Genomic DNA, 21865 nt, shown 5'->3' with positions numbered 1-21865 from the left:
CAGGTGTAGCCAGAGCTCTGCTGGAGTCAGCAGCAAAACACGCTAGTCCTATTCCTGCAGGAAATACAAACGCCGGGGTGGCTCTGGGGGGCTCTGCGAGTCGGGGTGCCCGCTGCCTGTGCCCAGGGCACCTGCCAGCGCCTCTTTCCCTCCTTAGCTCTCGGCTCACCTCCAGGGCTGCCCCGGCCGGGCCTGACTCCAGCTGCCCTGGGGGCCCGGCACACCGGGGGGTTGGAGCCTCCCCACAGAACCCCCAAGCAGCCAGCAGGCAGCAGATATCCCTGCGCTGGCCTAAGGGCTTCCCTCACCCCATGGCCGGCCACAGGCCCCCCTCAGCTGGGACACAGCCCCAGCACAGGCTGTGCCTGCCCAGACCAACATGGCTGCCAGGAGGCTGACGGTGGGCAACAGCAGCTCCCAGCATGCCCTGGGAACAACATGGCTGCCAGCAGCCCCGGGCCTACAGCTCCCAGCATGCCCTGGGTACAACATGGCTGCCAGCAGCCCCAGGCCTACAGCTCCCAGCATGCCCCGGGAACAACCTGGCCATGGGGCAGCCCCGGGCCTACAGCTCCCAGCATGCCCCGGGGCACAGCTTCTCCCAGCAGGCCCCGGGGTGCCCCTGCGCTGCAGTCGGGCCCTGTGGGGACACCAGCCCCCAGCCCTGGCCTTGCAGGCCGCACAGCCACTGCCCAGGGCTGCTTGAGCACAGGCCTAGGACCTGGAGCCCCCGTGGGACGAGGGGGAGAGAGGCACCGAGCGACAGGGAGAGGTGGGTCAAGGCGGAGGGGTGGACGGAGAGGGACAGTAGGCATCCAGAGGGGCAGGGGGAGCGGGAGGGGCTGGGCAGGGATGGAGAAAGGGCAGGGACTGGTGAGGAGCAGGCAGAGGGTTGGAGCGGGACAGAGACAGAGGGGCAGGGGGGTGCCAGAGGGAATGCAGGGTCAGCAGCAGGAGAGAGGGACAGGGAGAGGAGCGGAGGGGTGGGAAGGGGGACAGAGGCACAGACCAGCACAGACAGGGTGAGGGACCAGGATGAGCAGGCTGTGACTTTGGCAGTGGGCGGCAAAGCTGCTTCTGTGGGTCTTTCCTTTCTCCCTCTGCCCTTATCCCCTCCTCACCCTTCCCCTCGGTGAGGCTGTGTCTGTGGTGTGCCTGCTCTCATGAAAGGAGCTCCTGTACCAGCCTGAGGGCAAAAGAAGAGGGGCAAGGAGCGAGGTGTTGCAGTCCTTAGTTTGCAGGTTTCATGTATCGTCCCTTTTCAGAAAACACAGCGTGTATGTGGGTCAGTGGTGCCGGCAGATTTTTATTCTTTATAGCAATTTCTTTAAATACTGGGCTTCATGCAGAAGGTTCACATGGTGCTGTGCTTCTAGTAAACAGAATTGCTTTTATGCATGCTGCAGTCTGGAGGTGGCAAGTGCCAGGTGAGAGATGAAGATGGAAATGAAAGCAAGTGACGCACATGCAGTGGTGATCCTGCCACAAGCATGCTGTGTATTGACCTGGGAGAACGCTGCAGGGACTCTCAGAAGTCAAGGTTTTCAGTGCTGTTTCTGTATTTGAGACCCAAGGGATGGTTTCCCTCTGCGTGTGTTTCTGTGCAGGTATGTTCATGGAACATGGGTGTGTCCCTGTGCCATAAGTGGGACTGATGGCAGCTTTTCATTTCATTCCAACTCAAAAGTAAAGAAAGACTGTACCTGCAAAAGAATTCAAACAGCCGTCTTTGTTTCCCAAAGCGAGCATAGAAGCATGGGGGAGCGGTTTACAGGTTCAGAACTTCAGCCAGCTCTGGATGGTAAACCCTCAGGAGAGGAAAGAGAAGCCCCACTTTTTTAACTACAGCTCTGCTTCCCTTAATGTGTCTTCTTGTTAGATTGTGTCGGTGGTCAGTTTAAAAGGACATGATTAAACTGTGCTTGTTTATCAAGATATTTGAGGGTTATTTACTGTCTTAAATCCACTTACGAGTGGGGCACTCTGTGCCCTGTGGCACAGTACAATGTCGAGACTGGTATTTTTCCTTTTCTTCCCTAGTGTACGGATGCATTTATGAAGGCAAGTGTTGGGTCTTATTGGTGCCGCACAAGAAACCAACGTGTGAAGCCCAGACATTCACTGTTAGAAACAGGAAGAAGCTATGGGCCCTTGCTTCAGATTCTGCAAAAGATGTACCAAGGCTGAGGAAAGTGGCAAAAAGGGAAGAAATGCCGTAGCATAACTTTGGGATGGCAGGTGAGGTTTCCATCAGTGTTCCTCAAACGTAGCAGCCTCATTTTGTTTGCGGATGTGGTGTTGAACTCAAACTGCGAGACTAGTTTCCTTTATTGTGGGTGATACTATAGCGCACGTACCTTTCATGTCCCAAGTGAAGTTGCCAAGGCTCTAGTTAAACTACTGCAGAACCACCTCAAATTTTCCTTAGTGCATGATTTCCTTCAACAGTCAAGTCCAGGTCTGTGGCATGCAATAACCCCTACCCCATTTGGGATCTGGATGTGGCTGTTTTTTAATTTAGACTTATCTGCTGTTAGAAATTTTCTTTTTTTGGTCCAAATAGGGAAATGCTGATTGTGTGCATTCTTTTGCTTTTTCATAGTGTTGTTCCATGTTTAGTCATTTGTTCCTTACAAAAAAAAATGTATGGGTGTCTATGAAGCTGGAGGTGTTTACGTTCTTGTGGCTGAATGTAGCAGTGGAGCTATCTTGCTGTATTTAAATCAAGAGGAGCATAATGTAATTTCACTTAAAATCTGGTCTTGGTAGGCAGATCCTACCCTGATAAGCATTTAAAAAAAACAATACAAAAAAATTCAAATCTGTAAAGAGGTATAGGTGGAGCACCTGAACTGGTGCAAAGCAGGAATTCTCTCGCTGGTATCCACACATTGCAGAACTGTTGCCATCATGACCTTGAAATAGTGAGCCATTAATGTTAACTACTGGCAGCTTGTGAACCTAATAGTCAAGGTAGAAATTAATTTCCCACTGCCACCTTTCTTAAATTTTCTTTTATGTTTTAAAGTTTCTGATTTGATACTTTCTGATGTATTTGAAACCTGTGTCATATCCTGTGTAGTTTGTGACATGTGTGTGGCAGATGGGACTTTTCTGCTTGGAGAGGTGGTGAGATGGAGAATGGTTTTATGGCACAAGTGTAAAAGTATAAAAAGGGATTAAGAGGCTTGTGTACCTTGCTGCCAGTTCAGTGGCATGAGAATTCCTGTAATGACAAATTCCTTCTGGCTCTGAAGGAATGAACATGCCAGCCTGCTGAGTTTCCACCCAGAGCAACACTAGCAACGGATGTCGTTCCCAAATGGTGAGGTGGTTGTAAGCTTCATCAGTAGTAGAAGCTGTGGAGAAAGTCACGAATCATCTGCCATTCTGCAAGTCAAGTGCTTGGCTCTTTTGTCACTAGTGTTGATTTAAGGGTACATTGCTTATAAATAGCACTTGACCTTTGTAATTCTTCATACTGCTAAGTTCTCGGTGCCATAAGAGAAACATTGTGCTGTGAAGGCCCTGTAAACATACGGCAATGTTTGTGTTTATCCATTTTGCCTTCCCTTAGATGATGCTATTTTGTAATTTGAAACCTTAGTGGCAGGATTTGGGGCTTTATCCTGATCAGCCATCTAAGGGCCAGCTCTCAGCTGCAGCTGCAGCATAAATATTCAGGTAGTTTGAGCACCAAATGAAACTTCCACTTGGCTGTCATTTTGGCTTTTCCCTTCCTCTTAATTTTTATATTTTAATAAAGAGTTTTAAGTATTTGGCTTCCTTACAGAAAAAAAAAACCAACCCAACAGTGCTATCCTTGTCCTGTTATGATAGACCCCTAATCTGGAGGGCAGAAAGCTGAGACCACCAGGAAGATGTTTAAAGGAAGGGGAAGAATGTTAGAGCCATGAGTTGGGTGTTCTTCAGCTGGCCAGATCTGAGGAGATGGAAAAGGTGCCTCCCAGGTAGCTACAGGGAAGCGCAGGAGAGCAGCTGGGAGCCAGAAGTGTGGTGTGGGCATATGGAAGTGCTACGCTGTGGTGTGTCAGGTAAATTATTTTCAGGAAGTTTCACATTTGTTGTCATTTCCCAGGCTCCTGAGGTGCAGGAATGCTGGAGGCAAGCAGCTGCCAGCATCAACTATGTGGAGAAAGAACACTTCTATCTCCATTTTACTTTCCTCACTTCTGTGTTGCAGTGGCAGGGCAGTAAAGACCCAGACCCTGACCCGGACCCGGACCCTGACCCGGACCCAGACCCTGACCCTGACCCTGACCCTGTGAGTACGCAGGCAGCTTGTGTGGCCAGTGCCGGTGTGGTTCTGGCACAGAGGATCAAGCGCTTCATGCTTCAGAGCTGTCAGGCTGACACTCTTCAGCACTCAATGAAGCTCTAAATTACAGCTAAAGGAAGACAGAAATTTTGCTTCAGAGCTTGATAATGTCATTCTGATCCATCCTTTTGCTTGTTCAGTGGCTACAGAAGGGAGCCACTGCCTTGGTAGGAGCATCCATTGAGTTCTTCCTGTGTGATATTAGAGAATCATTGTGTCTGTTTATGCATGAGATCATTACAGTAGGTGTTTTGATGATGTTCACATGTGGTACATAAAACCTTTGCCAGTTAAATAGTAAATCCACGCAGTGGGGTCTAAAGCACACAGATCCAATGCAATCCTCCAAAGAGCTTTGAAAGTCTCTCCCCGAGGGTACAGACCTGGCTGTTGGTGATTCTGTTGAACTGCCTTTTATAGCAGGTTGCTTGGAGAAGTTGCTGTGTCAGAAGTCGTCTTCTGCGGGCTGGATGCTGCAAATGGTAGGATGTTTAAGGAAGCAAATGAATAACCTTCAGACTTGGTTTTATTCTTTTAACAGATTGTACACAAATGAGTAGGCTGCTTTTAGCAGGGAAACATGACCTGACTGCACAGGAGGCAAGGAACTCTCTTCTTCTCACTGACCATGAGCCCTCAGTTTCAAGGCAGATCTGAAGAGGAATATTTGACCCGTGGGAAATGCAACTTCAGATAAGTAGCTCAGGTGGGACTGCCGTGTGTGCCCTGTGATAGGAGCCGTGTATCCCAACCGTGAACATAGAGACTGGCCCCGGTTTTTAGCTTGGTTCAGTATGAACTGTGCTGACTGATTCTGTGATCAAGAGCAGGCAAGTCTGCCCCCTGAGAGGATGCTGTCATGGGTGGAAGGGTTGAAGTGCAGTGACTGCGTCAACAAACAGGTGGTTTGAAAAGTCTTTTGGGAAGGATCTGGTACGCTGGTGTAATGCCTTTTCCCTTTACAAAGGTGTCCAGTAAACACAAGTGTTCCTGCCTGTGTCCAGTAGCGCAGAGACCTCTGTACTTTCTTTGGACTGATTGTTGTGTAAGATCTGGGGGTTTTTGGACAGCTCTGAAAATTGTTCAAAAGATGTCTTGTATGTTGGGTGAAATGGGTCATCACTTCCATAAACCTCTAGCCTGTAAAGAAGAGCCGTGGAAGTAAGGAGATTTTCTTTTTTTTTTCTCTTTTTATTGTTACTGGGAGGAAAAGAAGTGATTAACTATTTGACCTGTAATACCCCCAGATGCAGGCTGTGCAGTGCATTTGAGGTGGATCACTCCTGTACTGCCAAGGCTGAGCCCAGACTCCTCAATGCTTTGCACACTGGCAGTGGAAGTCCTTGTGCAACTGTGGGTACTGGCTTTCTGTGCTGTAGCATGAAAAATACAAAGCACTGGGGTTAAGGTTTGCAGAGAAGTGGGAAAAAGTTGATTATTTTGTGCTAGGAAGAGAATGTCCTGTAGTTTTCAAACTTTGAATGTCTCCACTTGGAATTTAAAAACTGCTTTTAACTCTGCTGCTATGTTTCAGTGGGCGGGAAGGTGTCTTGTAGTTACAGATGATCTGTTCCCTTAAGAAGGATCTTTGCCTTCTGAGTTGAGCTTTGTTGGCTTTACATGAAAAGTGCCTCAAGCTGTACGATTTCAGATGGCAGTGAGGGAATTACATCTCCGTGGGGATTTAGAGACAAATCCAGAAGTATGTTGCCTTATCGTTTCAGTATATGAACTTTTCTAAACAGGATTTGCTGGGTTTTGAGCAAGAGACCCACTTCCCACGTGCCTACATAAACCCCATTTTCTCAGACAGACACATGCATTATGGTTTGTGATGCAATATTGACTTGATTCGTAAGCCGTACTGTGCTGTGCTCTTCTGGGCTTGTCGTAGTCCTTTGAAACACAGCCCTGCACATCAAAGGGGCAAGTTGCTTTCCCCCACAGCATAGAGCAATGTAACTGTCATAAGTACAGGCAGAACAAAACTAGTTGAGGGATTTGTGGGCTGCTGTTCGAATCATGGTGGGCCAGGAATCAGCCCATGCTTACTAATAAGTTTAATTGTCCTACGCCACCTGAGGGGCAGGGCAGTGTCAGGGCATTTCCCCAGGGAATAAAACTGGACATGTCTGATTCTCTCCGAGGGTCCCCTATGTAAAAAAAAAATCCTTCAGCACCATCTGGGTGCTTGGTGTTCTCAAAAGGACCCAAAGGGATGAAGTTCACTCCTGCTGCCTGCGTGACAGCAGGAATTATGTCTGCAGCTGTGCTTCTGCGCACTTCGAAACTGCCTCCGTTTCTTTGCTTGGCCAACCAGAAAAAACCAAAAAAACCTAAGCTGAGTTGGCAACAGTGTCTTGCTGTCCTCTCTGAAGGAAGTAATTTACCATCATCTCGCAGCTTGTCAAACGTGCACTAAGTGTGCAGAAGAACATGACGTGCACTGTCCTAAGCTCTCAGCAGGTCAGGTTTTGCTGTCCTCTGGAAACTGTCTAGCTCTTCAGCTTTTCTCCACGAAGGTCACATTGTTTGGAGTAGTGATGAGGTGGCCCCCCAGATGCCCCAGCTTTGTTTCTAAACGCTACTAAAGTATTTTGCCTCCTGAAGAGACTGTGTTCCTCATGAGGAACGGTTACTTCTCAATAAAGTGACACCCTTCCCGTCTAAAGGGATGGAGCTTGAGACTGTGGAGGTGGAGGTGCTTGGTGAGGGAGGCAGTCAGGCAGTGCCCGTCTGGGGTGCCCAGCTGCGCAGGGCAGTGACGGCACCCATGTGCCTGGTGAGCGCTTCTCTCGCAGTGTTGCAGGGAGAAGGTGTGAGGGTGCTGGGAGAGAGCCGTCGCCCCTGGGAATGACAGCAGCTAAAGGTGAGGGCTGGCTGCGTGGGCAGCAAAGGGTGAGCCAGCCACTCCCTTTGCAAATGCAGTGGAGAGGGAGGGAGCCCCTCCACCAGCACAGCAACGTCTGCTGGGGCAGGGCCAGAGGCACCGGCACCCAGGGCAGGGCTGGCAGGGGGTCTGAGAGAGCCACTCTGCCACCCCCTTGCTTACTGACCCTGTGGGGAAATCACTTTGGGGGCAGCGATTAAAAAGTGCGTGCAAAGTTTTTAGGTCCAGTTGGAACACTGAGAAGGGGTTCAGGGCCTTTCTCAGAGCACCACACGTTGCATAGTCATGTGTCATACACAGGTTTGGTGACTGGTTTCTCGCTTCTAATGCAAACGCGTACGCATCCTCAATAGCACTGCTGAAGTGTTTTACGGACTACGCATGCTCCCCAAGCGGGATTTTGGCCTCTTTGGGGCAGAACTATTTCAGTTAGAGGTCACCATCTCCCACTACCACAATTATCTTTGTCCTATTTTAAACTCATTTTCTGTTGATGTCAGTGGATCCCAAGACCTGATCAACTTGTGTTCTCTTGCAGCCAGAACTTTCCTCATTGGAAGTCTTCTTCCTGGGCAACTTAGATAACGGTGCTCTTTTCGCTACCTGGTCTTTGTTTCTCACCCCTGCCAAGGCTGCCTCCCTTGATGAAAAGTCCCTTCATTTGTAAATACTTTCAAGAGTGGGTCAGCTCGGTGGAGGTGTCACCTCGACAGAGGGGAAGGTGGAGGGTCCGATCTCTGCATGCGGCAGGGGCTGCATTAATCCCTGTCTCCCACTGCGTGAATGACTGCAGGCAGAGGCACTGTGCAAGGAACATCAAGCCTTTAATGAATTAAGACAGACAGATCTGGTAGAGGGCCGGGGCTGCAGTGGGTGGGTGCAGGTCACACGTCAGAGGGATCTGTGCCCCACACCTTCTCTATCAATATATCAACGGTGACTGGGGCAGTGTGGAGCACTTTGTCTCCTGGTGTTCCTCAGGGTTCTGGCTCGCTTGGTGGGCACATAGTTGCTATTGGATGCCCTCTGCTTGCTGCTGCCCCCCTGCTCCCCACAACAGCCCACCGCTGTGGCATCCCTGGCGTGGCATCCGGCTTCCCCTCCCAGAGGGTTTTGGAGCTTTTTGGCACCGGGCACACCACCATCTTCTTCCTCTTCTTGGGTGGCATGCTGCCCCGTGGGGACGTCTCTGGCATCCTGAGGGTGTCAGTCAATGTGGGGCACTTGCCCTGTTTACCAGCAGCCTTGCCTGATCTGGGCACCACCCGGCAGGAGGAGATGCCCGGTGGTGGTGGCGGCAAGCGGGTCAAAATGACCCGGGGCTGCCTCTGCAGCACCTCCTCCACCACCCGGCACGAAAGGACGCCCGGTGGTGGTGGCAAGTGGGTCAAAATGACCCGGGGCTGCCTCCGCAGCACCTCCTCCACCAGTTGGGCCATGCAGGGTGGATGATGCTGGGGTGCAGTTGGGGGGCTGGCCAGGGGACTCTTCAGCAAGATCTGCTGAGGACTCTCTGGGAGACCCTTGTGGGGACCCTCTGGGCATCCCTTCAAGGGGCTCTCCTCTGGAGTGTCCATAGGACCCTCCTGAGAGGGCTCCATGGGACTCTCTGGCAGCCGGGTGGGGAAGACCGCTGCCAGCCCACCCTGCCTGCCCGTGGTGTCCAGCAAGGGGGATGTTGCCACCCTCTGCCAGGAGGGGTTGGTGTCCTCCTGCACTGCGGCCACCACTTGGTCCTTGGGACAGTCGCCCTCCATCATGCACTCTTAAGAGGTCAGGGATCCTGTTGAGGGTGGTGGTCAAGACAGGACATCAGGGACACCATGGCTGGTGTCCTCGCTGTCCCCCAGCCCTGCTGCCAGTGATTGCTCCTTAGAGCAGCCACCCTTTGCCACGTACTGTGAGAGCTCTGGGAGCTTGTTGAGGATGGTGGTCAAGCAGGAGCCGCTGAGAACTTCAGAGAGCTCCAGGATGCTGTCGAGCCAGGCGAGCGGGTCACTGCTGTCCATGGTGGCCGAATGCTCATCCTGAAACTGCAGATTGTCCTCTGCCAGCTCAGGAAAGGCCTTGTTGAAGGCATCTGGCCCCAGCTCGGGCAGGTCCAGGAGATTCTCTGGGCTTGCCAGGGTGGTCACCACTTCTGAAAAAGCAAACGAAGCCAAGCCACCCCCAGGGTGATGCAAGCCTTCCTTGGTGCAGGTCACCCCCTATGGGCTCTGCCACCCTGCAGACCTCACCTTGGTGCTTGGTCCTGCTTCTGCCAGAGAGCATATCCAGGGTGGGCTGGCAGGGGGTGGCGGCAGGGATGCCATCCTCACTGGCTACCACGTCGTTGTTAAAGGCCTCCAACAGCTTCTGGGCACTGCCAGGATGGGTGCAGAGCACAGGGGGGACCTGCACGCAGTGCTGAGCTGCAGGGTGTTGGGGTGGCAGGGGCCCAGCATGGGCAGGGACGTTCAGCACAGTGCAGCTAGTAGGGTAGAGGGGCTGCCCCTGGCCCACGTCCCATGGGCCCAGCCCCACTGGCTGGTAGGGCACAAGTGTCCCATCACCACTTGCTGTCCCTGGCCATAGGCAGGGGGACAAGGAGCAGGCAGAGGGGGCAGCTGCACACCACTGGGGAGCTGCAGCACGTGTGGCAGCTGCACGACCTGCCCCGAGTCCCCCAGGGGCCCCTGCACCCCCTGCCAGGTTGCCTGGGCGGGCTGGTGGGTGATGGTGTGGAGCTGGGAACGCCGAACGGTGATCAGCAGCCCCGGGACAGAGGGCAGCACACCAGCAGTGACCGGTGGCGGCATGGTCAGGGTGGTGAAGCTCATGCCGGGCCCCTCTGATGCCATCTGCAGCTGGAGGGGGAACCTCTCTGTTGGCAGAAGCGAAGGGGGTGATGGGGTGAGGTGCTGGCCGGCAGAGCTGGTTGGGGGTTACCCGGAGGGCAGGAGCACCACAAGGAGCGTGCTGCTCTATGCCGTGGCAGTTGGCCAGCGTGGCGTTTGTTGGGGCAAACAGTGTTCTGGGGTTCCGTCTCCATGGCGATCATTATGCCAGCACCTGCGTCAGCCAGCGTTGTGACGGTTTGACTTTTAATGACAGAACAACTTCCCATCTCAATGGTTTCCCATCCTGCTGATGCTTTCCTGCCCTCAGCGCTGATTTCCCACCCCCACCATAGTTTCCCATCACAACTGTTTTTTGTTTGGGGAGTTGAGTTTCATGTGAAAGGGGAGTTTTCACCTAAATTTCTGTTGATGTCAGTGGATCCCAAGACCTGGTCAGCTTGTATTCTCTTGCAGCCAGAACTTCCCTCATTTGAAGGCTTCTTTCTGCCTTCTTTCAGCCAGGGCAGGGCTGGGAGGGAGTTTGAGAGAGCCACTCCTCCACTGCCTTGCTTAGGGACCCTGTGGGGAAATTGCTTTGGGGTGGGGGCAATTCGAGAAAAGTGGGACCTCAGAGAAGCATAGTATTACAGGAAGCTTTTTAGGGTAAAAGACAGCTGTCGCTTTCAGGATGGCCGGCATTCACCATCCTAAATGTGTGTTGCCACGGCTCCCTAAGCAGCGCAGCCTGCAACCTCAGCACGTGCTGACAGGAGTAACGGAGGCTGGAGCGGAGAGCCCGCGGCCAGGCTCTGTTATGCAGGAAGGGGAACTTGACGGTACCACAGAGCTATTGAGATGTCCACTGCCATGATTTTCCCTTTTATAACAAATTATACCAGGGACGAGCAATGACAGAAAAGGCAGGAATATGGTTACGCCAGTACTTCACAGTCCCTTGAACTTGTTGTAGTTCCAGCGTACTGGATGGATTGTGCCCAGATTCTTTCTTTTCCAGTGTGTCTAGTGGAAGAGAGGCAGCTCCTGCAACCCACCAGACTCCTTGGAATTTAACTTCTCATGCTGGCCCTTGGCACTTTGACTCTGGGACTTCCAGTCCCAACTTGATTAGTGTTGCCCAAATGGTTTTCATTGCATCTGTAATGCTTTCTGGCCCTTCTGCCCCGCTGAGGATGCCATCAATGTATCGATACACTGTGAGGCCAGGTGGAATGGTGATCTGTGCTAAGACTGTGGCCAGAGCATTGTGAGCGATAGTGGGGCAGTGTTTGTATCCTTGCAGAAAACTGTTTGAAAACATACCGAGTCCCGCTCCAGGCAAAGGCAAACTGGGCTTTTTCTTGTGCGTGGAGCAGAATCACGAGAAATACATCTCTAACATGTAAAGCATCTAAAGCTAACCTAACATCTATGCTAACCCTAATGTCCCACAAAAATCACTGGGTAGCTAGGTTACTGACAACGAAAGGAGAGGAAACAGCACTGTGAGAATGAAAATACCCCACTAAGCCAATTTTTTTGTCTACCTATATGACAGAAGTGTTCTTTCATGTTAAAGTCAGAGTATGTTCTGATTTGCACTGCCCCACTAAATGGTTTTATGCTGTAAAAGTTTACTAAGAAATAATTGTTAGTGTTCTTCCTGGTTATGCACCCACATCTTATAATGAAAAAATTGGATGATAATGCCTTTGCTGTGCTACACTGTTGTATAAGTGAGAGTTAGGTTGTGTTTCATTTCAAACATTCTCAAAAAATACAGATAATTACAGCTTTTACTAACAGCACTGCGGCAAATGTGAATACACTGGTGGGCTTTTAAGCCTTTAAGCCTCACCTCAGCATGTTTGGTGTAGGAACAAACATAACAAGTACTCTAGTATTTTTGCCAATGCTTTCCTGCACAAATTGTATTAAAAGCATAGATTCTTCTGGTCTTCCATGCAGAAAGTATGGTGAGAATAAATCTGATATCAAAATTACTTCTTCAGGTGTCAGAGGTTTATTTAGAAATGTCCACTACCTGTATTTTTTCTTATTTACTTGCAGTGGGTCATAACAACCTGCAGAGAAGATATGCAAAGTATGTCATCCCTATTATTTCCATTCCTGGGTTATGATAGAATTTGGCACAGAATTTTAGATCAGTTGCAAAAAGTAATGCTGGGCCACACATATTCAGATTGATCCATGATCCCAGGCAGCTGTATGGGATTTGGTAATTTTCTTTAATAAGCAAAGGAAAACTGCATGTATTATGGAAATGAGAATTTAGTGAGACAAAGCGCAGGTCCAGTTCCTTTTTGACTACTACACAGAGATATTCTAACATATCAAATGAGAAGAATTTCTAAAGAAGTAGACCTTTCTGAGCTGGAGAAGAGATAGATGAAATAGAAAAGAGAGAACTAAAATCTGCAGCAAAATATTGCCTCTAAAGGAAGATGTGGTGTTTTTTTTTTTCTTTCACGGAAACAAACCAACAATTACTGTGCGATTCTCCAAACTGGAAATTTGCAAAAAGCTGTGTAGCGTGGTTTTCAGTAGTATAAAAAGCAAAAGCTCTTCAGGGTTTCAAGTACACCTTTGCAACAGCTGTTAAAAAATGTAAACATGCAGATTGTTCCATTGTGTGAAAACACCTTCATTTACTACTTATTTGTCATACAGGGAATAAACTAGCAGTGACGACTTGGAAAATTTTACATGAATAAAAAAATCCTCCAAACCAGGAAAAATACTGTGTTATCAGGTAGCTGCAGCTTTGCTGTGTGAGCTTATTATTCACATAGTGACACATTTAGAAAAATGTGTCACTTAAGGCAGGGATGGCTTCTTATTCTAAAAAGCCATTTGCCTAGAGCAGTCGCTCATGTGCCACATATAGGATTTTTATGCTAACACTATTAACAAATTTCCCTAGAAAATTTTCCACCACCTTTGAGTAAATACAACCGATGTCCCTGACTGTCTCCGTTTCCTATTCCACCATAGGTTGCTGTATTTCAAAGACAAAGTTAACCAACGGCTGGTTACTAACTGAGGGCTCAAACCAATTTTTGGAGCAGTCAGGTAGAGAGTTGCCATTTAGTCTGGACCCACTGAAGTGCCAATATAAATATAAACAAAATAAGGTATATCAAACTTTAGATTCTCTAGCAAAACAACAGAAAGGATATGAAGAACTACGTCTTGTCTACTGTCTGTTTCCCATATGTGTGGAAAACAAGAGGCTGTGCTGGTCCTGGCTGTGCCCATGAGCTTGCCAGCTGAGTGCTAGGTGGTAGCGAGCAGAGCACTAGAGAAAAGCACAGACCCATTGACCCAGCACCACCGTTCTCATGTTCTTCATGCCTTTGAGGCCTGTTAGCCATTGTACATGTATTTATTCTAACATGGGACATCAGTCAACTGTCACAACACCGGTGGATTACCAGCACTTCCGTCATATGCTTCACATATAGTGTTACAGGAGAAATTTACACAGATGTGGGTACCACTAGGTTTGCTTTAATCGCTCCTCAGAGCTGGGCCACCGCCCCAGCGAGTGGCAGAGAGCAAAGGGATACAGCATAGCTTATACACACTTATCAAATCATTAGTCAATGCCCGAGGTTTTTAGAAGTTTCCTTTGGTCTTGTCTGTTCTGCAAATCCATCACCTGACCCTGTCCCTGTTGATTCATCTATTTGCTTCCAGTCTCTGCCTCTGTTCCAAGCTCCTCCTCGGATCGTGATCTTTCTGCCTGCTTTAACTCACACACTCCTTCAAGCACACTTAGTCTTTGAACAAGCAATTCCTATTCACATATACTGATTTTTTTTCTCAAAACATCTGCATGTCTGCGAGCACCTGTGTGCACAAGTTGATCATCTGTTGTTTCTCTGCTCTCCCACTGATTAACTGGACTGGGTGTTAAACCAGCCTTGGATTAGGGCTACACTAGGGACAAGGCCTGGTTCTGCCACTTTAGCTGCTTTAGCACTTTAAATTTCTGAATTTAACACACATTTTCTTTAACAAGCAATACCAGAACAATGGAGAACAATTAATAATGGTTTGGTCACTGCCATGACAAAATAATGACAATTATTATTTCTGGTGTAGGTTGCTGTATGTCATATTTATGAAACTAGGATTTGCCGGAAGAAAAATGTTCTATTTCACACCCACAGATGAGCTCCCTGAGATAGGCATCCACGTTTTAACAAGCCTTTACATCAAAGGCTGTAAACGAGTGTCAGTCTGCACAACCAGCTGGGAATCTTGTGTTGTTCCAGGCCCATATTTTTGTCCCATTCAATACCTTGTCTGTGTGATTTGCCTTTTGTCTGTCCTCTGCTTTCCTGCTAAAGACTTTATAGGCTTCAGTCTTCTGATACTGCTCCAGCTCCTGCATCTAATGCTCCTTATCTCTATCTGCTCCATCAAGGTATTGCTGAAACAAAGAAGTCCAAGAGTACCAGGGAGTTGCCTCCCCTTCAGGAGGAAGGGAAGAGAAACAACTTGCCAGATGAAGTGCTGATCCATTTCACCTATGCAAACAGGAAAGGAGCGAAGAAACAATGAGAATGTACGTGAGATGCAAAGACACAGGATTTCTGGATAATATTACTGTATTCTGGCGTGTGTCGTGTCCATGTCTCACCACCACCACCACCACGGGTTTTTTTTAAATTCAAATCACTGTTCTGTTAACCCTTTTGTTTTTAGATCAAGCTTTAACGTTCAGACCTGTAACAGTGGGGTTCCAATACGCCCTTGGTTTTTTGCCCCACAGACAAAAATGCACTACCATTCTACAAGCACACACTTTTCCCATCTGAGAGGTGAACAAAACATCATGGCTATTGGAAAAGAGTAGCATAAAGATAAAAGAGCCTAGGTTATATCAATTTAAGCTATCTACATTTAGGTTAAAAGAAAACTTCAGGCTAGGAAGAAAAAATATATTTCACACGTACATAATAGAATGAGCTGAAGTGGAGAATTCTTTAGGGGGACCGATGAACTGAAAACCATTTAAGGAGTGGTCACAACCCTGTCTAAAGGGATCATTTCCAGGGAAAAAAAAAAAAAAAAAAAAGTTGTTGAGCAAGTTTTTTACCCAATGAGTTTAAAATTCAATGGAAATAAGTATTCAATCAGAGTGAACAGTAGTCACTGGGTATGCCTTTTATTTTCATTACATCATCACAACAATACATGCAATAGTTATACATTTCATGCATTTGCAAACCTGTTTTGATGCTGCCGAGGACACAGTTAACATTCTAGATTGGGGTGCAAATTTAGTGGTGCTGGGTTTGCATTTCTTTTGGACACTGTATTCTTCCAGAAGACATTAATTCTTCTCTTCTGTCTCCAGCAATGTGCTGCTGACAGAGTACAGTAACCGACTCAAAAACAGCAGAAGTTTTTCCTCAGCTTGTGTCTTGGATGGATTGTTTTGAATCAGTAAGAAGGAGTTCTACTGTACTACCTGTAAGTAGATGTCCTAGGTTTTCTAGCACAGACCCATACAGTTCTAGAAATATTTCTTTATATTTATATATATATATATATATATTTCTTACAAAACTTAAACAAGAAGAATGATTTTTAGGGGTTTTGCTCTATGAGTATAGTAATGGTCTTTTTCTAGGGGAGACTCACCATTTGGTCAGCTCAACCAGTCCTTATTTCAGTCAATTCTAGTCAGCTCAGTGGTCCTTATGCTCACCACCCACAACAAGAAGTAGCAGGACTACCAGGCTGGAAGAGGGGAAGCGCCAGACCTTCCCTTTAACTGTTGTATCGGACAACTAGTTTGCTAGTTGCTGCAGCTCAGACACTTTTCCCTTGGACTGTGGGACAATAACCCACACACGGTAGTATACTATGACTCTACCACTTGCTTCAGGAGAACGACTTCATATTCGTTAGCTAACCAAAACCAAGCTTACTCAGCTTCAACAAGAATGTTGGGCTGTTGTATTAGGGATGGGGGCTGCCAAGCAGCAGTGGCCTTCAGTGCCACCTCAGTTGCCCGCCCCTGAGAGCTCTCTCTCCAACTTTATCCTCTTCTGCCTGGCTGCCCGCCCCTCCCCTCTTCACAGCCAATAATACATTCCTAATACAAAGTCCTGCCTTCAGTCACCAGAGTAATATTTGCAGTCAAACTATGGCTCTTAGTTCACAACAGATTTCTTTGGGGTTTGTTAGGAAAAAATACCTGATTGCAGTGTGTGCTTGTGTATTGTTCAAGGAAGAACAATACCTGAGCCTTTTTTATGTGTTAGGAAACAGAAATCCTCATGAACAGCTGCTGATAGTTGAAGGTGTGCAGCTGAGAAGGATGACGAGAGGTCATCATCCATGCAGATGCCTGCTGGTGGCAGGCAAAATTTCATACCTTTGGGTTCAATCTAAAGACAGGTCTAATTGTATAATAAAATAAGTTAAAGGCGTATTTCATGTTCTTAGAACTTTCTTCATGCTCATTTAACTGTTTTGTTAGGGCATGGTTGCACAACTGCAGCAGGAGCTTGCTGATGCACCTAAAAAGCAATCTATGCCAGAAGCTTCACTTGAAGTTACTACATGCTACCGCAGTGACCTGGAGAGAGACAAGCTGCACTTGCAAAAGGATTTGGAAAAAAAGTTGAAAACTAAGGTACTTAATGTCTGTAACTATATGAATAAATCTGAGTGTAGCTGTTGAAAGTAGGAGCGAATGTTGTCCTTTTGCACCACCTTTTGCAGTGTTCTTACGAAAACTGAAGTATAGAGGGAACCAGAGGAGCTTTGCAGGAAAGCTGTAGGGTGATTTTGTGTGTGCGTGGACACGTCATCTTGCCCCCCAAAGTTGTAACCTCATCCTGTCGCTTCTGGAGTATTCCTTCTTCCCACCAGCTCCAGCTGCTGTTCTTGGTTATGGTTCCTAAGGTGTGTTTTACACTCCACATCAACCTTGGCCATAGGTCTTGGATGGGTGGAGGAGAGTTAGGCCTGTTTCTGTGTAAGTTACTGCATTCTCCTGCGCTCTTGTCTTTTCCGGCCACCTTACTTTTTCTTCTGCCACGGTTGCTTTCACAGACGCAGAAGCAGAACACGCTGGCTCTGACATCCAAGGACTTGCACAGCACGTGGGAGGAGCACTTGAAGTCAAGATCCCACCTTGAAGAGCGTGTTGCTCATCTTGACAAGGAGAAGGCTGAACTGTTGCAACAGGTGAGCCCAGAAAATTCTCCGGGCACCGAGCCAATACCCAGGAGAACCATGCACCTTCTGGTCAGGTTCTTACATACTCATTGTTTTCTGTTATCCCTGCCATTCAGGCTGCGAGTACCTTATCGTTTGGGGGTCATGGAGGAAGCCAATCAAAGCTAGATGGGTATCTTTGTGTAAGTTCTGTAGTGGCTCTGTTGGGAAGAGTTCCCAGTTACTCCCTCTCGGAAGAGAGGGGAGTAACGCCACCATCACTCGGAACAGCTCTGTGCAGTTGGCCTTGCCCAAGGTCACCCCCTGAAGCCTGTCTCAGGCACGAGTTGAGCAGGAGGCAGGTGGGGGTTTGCTTTTCGGAATGGTGTCTTTGCTTCCCAGGGCACAATGCAGCGTGAGGTGATGCATAAAAAATGAATGCAGTAACTTATTGCTTACTAGTAGCTGACTCAGTCCGTCTTTCCCTTGTCATGGAGACCCAGAAGCAGAGTTCCCAGAAGTGCTTTTGAGGTTGCTCTGGGTGATAGATTCTAGTTTTTAGGTTTGCATCCTTTCTGGCTAATAATAAACAAATAGTGCCTGTTGTGCCCATAATACTATATCCACAGGACCCATCAGCAACCTCTTATCTTCAAAGCCTGAAACTGAATTTCAGCCCAGCCAGCTACCAAGTCCCTGCCAACTAAAACTGGGTAATCATGGGGGGGTTTAATACCATTCTGAAACATTTAATATTGCACAGGAACTGTAGAGTCTCCTGGTCTTGGTTGGGGAGTGACCTGTAAAAAACCCAAGTTTTTGTGGCTGAGCATGTGTGCACTTGAAAAAGGACTGGAGAAGAAATACTTCCTCCTGGAAAGAGCAGAGATGGATTGTGTTTACTCTGTATTGCCACCTTGTAAATAAAATCCTGCCTTTCTTCTAACGTCTGGAAGAAAAAAAATACACTCAATTAAAAAATGCATTTTGCTCTCCATTCCCCCATTAAATGGTCAGACGGATTACAGAGTTGCTCTTGAAATGGCTGCTGCTCATAGCCATTTCCCAAAACTCATAGAATTCAGGTTTTGCAGCCTGAATTTACTTGGCTGTGTTTTCAGCAAAAGTCTTTTTTCTGTCTTTTAAAAAATATTATTATTATTATTATTATTATTATAGCTCTTCCTTCTAGAGATCACGTCTGCAATAACGGAATGCTGCTAATACACTGAGCATCAACTAAGGAAAGTGACTGTACATCAGCCACTTTGGTCGGCGAGAACACTGCCAGAGCGAACAGGCTTGATAAAGCTGTGAAGGCTCATTCCAGAAAGCAAAATGAAGGTTTTAGGAGCTGTACCCTTATTAGCGATGAAGGAAGAGAAGGTATTTCAGAGGGCTGAATCTCCTCCCTAAAAAGTGGTACTAGATTCCTGTCCTGTTGTCATCAATATTTTCAGCGCTAATCACAGTGAAGTGTGTCCCTCTCTCTGATTTAGGTTTTCTTTGCCATCTCTCCCATTTTTCACAAACTCATTGGCAAGAGGCAGTTTCTAATAGGAAGTAGTGTGCTGGCAAGGTGTTCCATGAGTCAAACCATCTAGGGTATACTGGACTGTGACATCACCCCAAAACCATATGGTACTTATAGTAAGGTTTCACCACGCTGAACTACTTAGTGCCATCACCGCAGCAGTACAACACGGAGGATGGTTCCCAACTTATCTATACCAAAGGCACAACCTGTCTTTTGATTTCTGGACCACGTTTCCATACACTCAGTGGCTGCTTGTGTTCTTTTGTGGCAGTGCCAGCTTGGCCACATTTACTGGAAAGTAACTTTCTGACCCTGTCATGGCAAGGCAGGTAACTAGATGATGCCTACAGGCCCCCCCCCCAGCCCCCCTCCCGCTATTATTAACCCTTGCTGTTTGCTCCTTTGGCATCCATTTGCCCAGGGCTAACGATGGCACACAAGCAGGACTGCTCAACAAACTAGGAAGCGAATTGCGTCGGAGAACTGTTTTGGCCATAACTCCCTGACGAGACTTCCTTGCCCCGAACAACAAGCGCTTTCCCAGTTTGAGCCATTTTCTTTTAAAACCAACTCGCCCGAGCCGCCCCGCGAGCTCACAGCACGGGCCCCGCCGGGGCCAGCGGGGAGCTGCTGCTGCCCGGTACGCCGGCACCCCCCGGGCTTCCCGGCAGCGGCCCGAGTGCTCTGCGGGGGGCGCAGCGCCGCCGCCACCCGCCGCGCCTCTCGCTGCCCCCGGCCCCGCTCGGCAGCGCCGCGGCCGGGCACCGCGCAGGAGCCGCCGGGCACCGCGGAGCAGGAAGTGACGTCACTCGCGCTGGACACGCGCCGGAGCAGACCCCGCCCCCGCCAGCAGAGCCCGCCGGCCGTTTAACCGCCGCGCTCGCCGCTGAGGGAGGCGCTGTCCGCCGCTGCCGCGCTGAGGAGCAGCCTGTGCGCTCGGCTTCCCGCCCTCTGGTGGTTCGCTCCGTAGACAGTCGTACCGATCCCCCTGCCCCGGGGCCCCTCCGATCCCCCTGCCCCGGGGCCCCCCATCCCCCGGCCCTGCCCGGGGCCTGCCGCAGCCCGCCGCGTGCCTCCCGCCACCTCTTCCCTGAGGCGGGACCGTGCCGCGGGTTGTAGAGGTTTTTCGGGTTCGGGAGGAAGAAGAAGGGGCGGCCGGCAGCGTCCGGCAGCTCCGCCAAGCCCTTCCCCACCGGTGCCTACGAGCTCCGGCTGCAGGACCTGGGCAAGCTGCACCGTGCGGCCGCCCGTGGCGACCTGGGTCAGGTGCGGCAGAGACTGAAGAAATACAGCATCGACGAGCGGGACACGGCGGAGCGGTAAGCGGCGGGGGGCAGCAGCGCCGGGCGGTGCTGGGGCGGGGTTTGGGGGGGTTGCGGGCAGCGCCGGGACCCGCAGGTGCAGCTGCAGCCGCCCGCAGCTCAAGGGTGCTGGGAGCGAACGGCAGCATCGCTGCGGGGAGCCTCAGCCTGGGCGGGGAGCCAGGCCTGTGCTGCCAGGAGCCCTTGGAGTCGGCCGAGCATCCCCCGTCTTGCCCCGGCCCGCTCCGTGCCCTCGTTCCCGGGGGTGCTGCCTTGCCTGGGGGCACAGGAGCGGCAGGGGGCTGGCAGCAGCCTGGCCAGGGCGGGTTGCAGAAGGAGCCTCAGGGCCATTCTCCAGGCACCCTTGGAAGGCAGAGTGCATGCACCTTGGAGGCCTCAGCGTGCGGGGTTAGTAGTTGAGCTGAGCAAGCTGCACTGCCTCAGCTGGAGTAAAAGAGGGTAAGCACTGCGTTTAGGAAAGGGTAAATGTGCTGTGTATTGGTGCTGTGTGGACGGTTGCCTGATGTGCCTTTTGTGACTGTGATGTTGCAGCCAAAGCAACATCAGTCTGATTTTAGGTGGCAGTTACTTTGCTGTTTGCTCTGTGGCCTTGGTACAGCTAATTAGTGCCTTGGTTTGGAAGATCTGGGCAGTGCCATGCAGAGGAAGCTGCTGCTTCTGGCAGGTGTTAGGATGTGTGCGTTTGAGTCAAGCACAGCAAGTACTTGGCAGTTATATCTTAGGGAGAAGCCCTGGGCTGCAGCATAGCTCCTCATGATCCACCGTAAGCATAAGGGAATCAGCTGAAGTTTTTGGGTCTTGGATGTGTCGAGCTGTTAATGCCTTTTCTGAAAAGACCGAGTCAAAACATTCATGACATTCAGAGGAGATGCTGGTTTAATCGGAGTACTTCAGCATCCTGGGCTGTCTTTTCTGAAGACTGGACTTTTGCCAGCCAGCTAGCTTATTGCCCTGAAAACAGCTAAAACTGTCTAGATTTGTAGGAAGGCGATGAAGAGTGCAGTCAGTCAGCCTGTGGGCTGTGTGCCTGAGTGTTGCCAGCCAGTATTTGTTTATGCAGCTGCAGGTGGGGGATGCCATTTAAGGTGGCTTGAGTGCACTTTTGTGCATAATTCAGCTGCCAGAGTCAAAGTGCCCGATGGCATTTATGGAAATAGTTCGGAAAGTTTCTCTCTTTTTCTTCTTACTGCTTCCTGATTCAGTCAGCAGTCAGTCACCAGCTCTTAGCAGACCCTGGTATGAAATTTTGCTAGTTTTTGCGTTTCAAGTTCATCTTGTCTAGAAAGCTTCTTTTCCTCTGAAGGGTTTCCTTCTGTGTGCCAGGCAATTATCAGTGTTATAACAGGACAAATAAAGTCACAAACTGTAAAAAACCAAGCCGGGGAGGGGGGGGGGGGGGGGAGAGGGAGGGAAGAAAGAAAAGGCAGCATACTATGATGAGCACTGTGGTGGGTTTGCCATGATAATGCCCAGTGCTGAAAAGCGAGGCTGAGAGCAATTCAGTGGACAGAGCCTGCCTACTTGCTGCAGCCACTGCACTCTGTACCAGCCATGAGGGTTGCAAGGCCACCTGTGCCCTCTTAGTGCTTGTGGGTGTGATGTGTGTTGTGAGTGACCACCAGATGCAGTTGCATTTCAGGGCTTTGTGTTGGAAGACTTGGTGTCATTGGAAATAGAGGTGAAGAATAGGAAATAATGCAAAGTAACGGCAAAAATGTGTGCATTGGTTGTATGAATATCTCAGTTTTGCTGCTCAGG

The 21865-nt window shown here is 49.4% G+C and overlaps 1 protein-coding gene and 1 long non-coding RNA gene across 3 annotated transcripts in view; both read left to right on the top strand.

The window, feature by feature from the left end:
* The first annotated feature begins 1345 nt into the window (after positions 1 to 1345).
* LOC130159596 (uncharacterized) lies at positions 1346 to 18216 on the top strand. 2 transcript variants are annotated; one of them, XR_008825796.1, is made up of 5 exons: positions 1346 to 1427; positions 2041 to 2238; positions 4211 to 4285; positions 4881 to 5045; positions 17144 to 18216. It is a non-coding gene; the product is annotated as an uncharacterized LOC130159596 (long non-coding RNA). The 2 variants fall into 2 exon arrangements; XR_008825795.1 differs by lacking the exons at positions 4211 to 4285; positions 17144 to 18216 and adding an exon at positions 14499 to 14900.
* Positions 18217 to 18619: 403 nt separating this feature from the next.
* The window catches only part of LOC130159841 (ankyrin repeat domain-containing protein 30A-like), a 42051-nt gene continuing 38805 nt past the window's right edge, over positions 18620 to 21865 (top strand). Inside the window, 2 exon segments of the mRNA XM_056361877.1 lie at positions 18620 to 18634; positions 19905 to 20104. Of these exon segments, the coding sequence (XP_056217852.1) occupies positions 18620 to 18634; positions 19905 to 20104 (215 nt within the window).

This window comes from Falco biarmicus, chromosome 16 (assembly GCF_023638135.1).
Source record: "Falco biarmicus isolate bFalBia1 chromosome 16, bFalBia1.pri, whole genome shotgun sequence".
Classification (NCBI taxonomy): domain Eukaryota; kingdom Metazoa; phylum Chordata; class Aves; order Falconiformes; family Falconidae; genus Falco; species Falco biarmicus.
The sequence above is the reverse complement of the archived record's forward strand: the minus strand, read 5'-3'. Positions and strand labels throughout refer to the sequence as shown.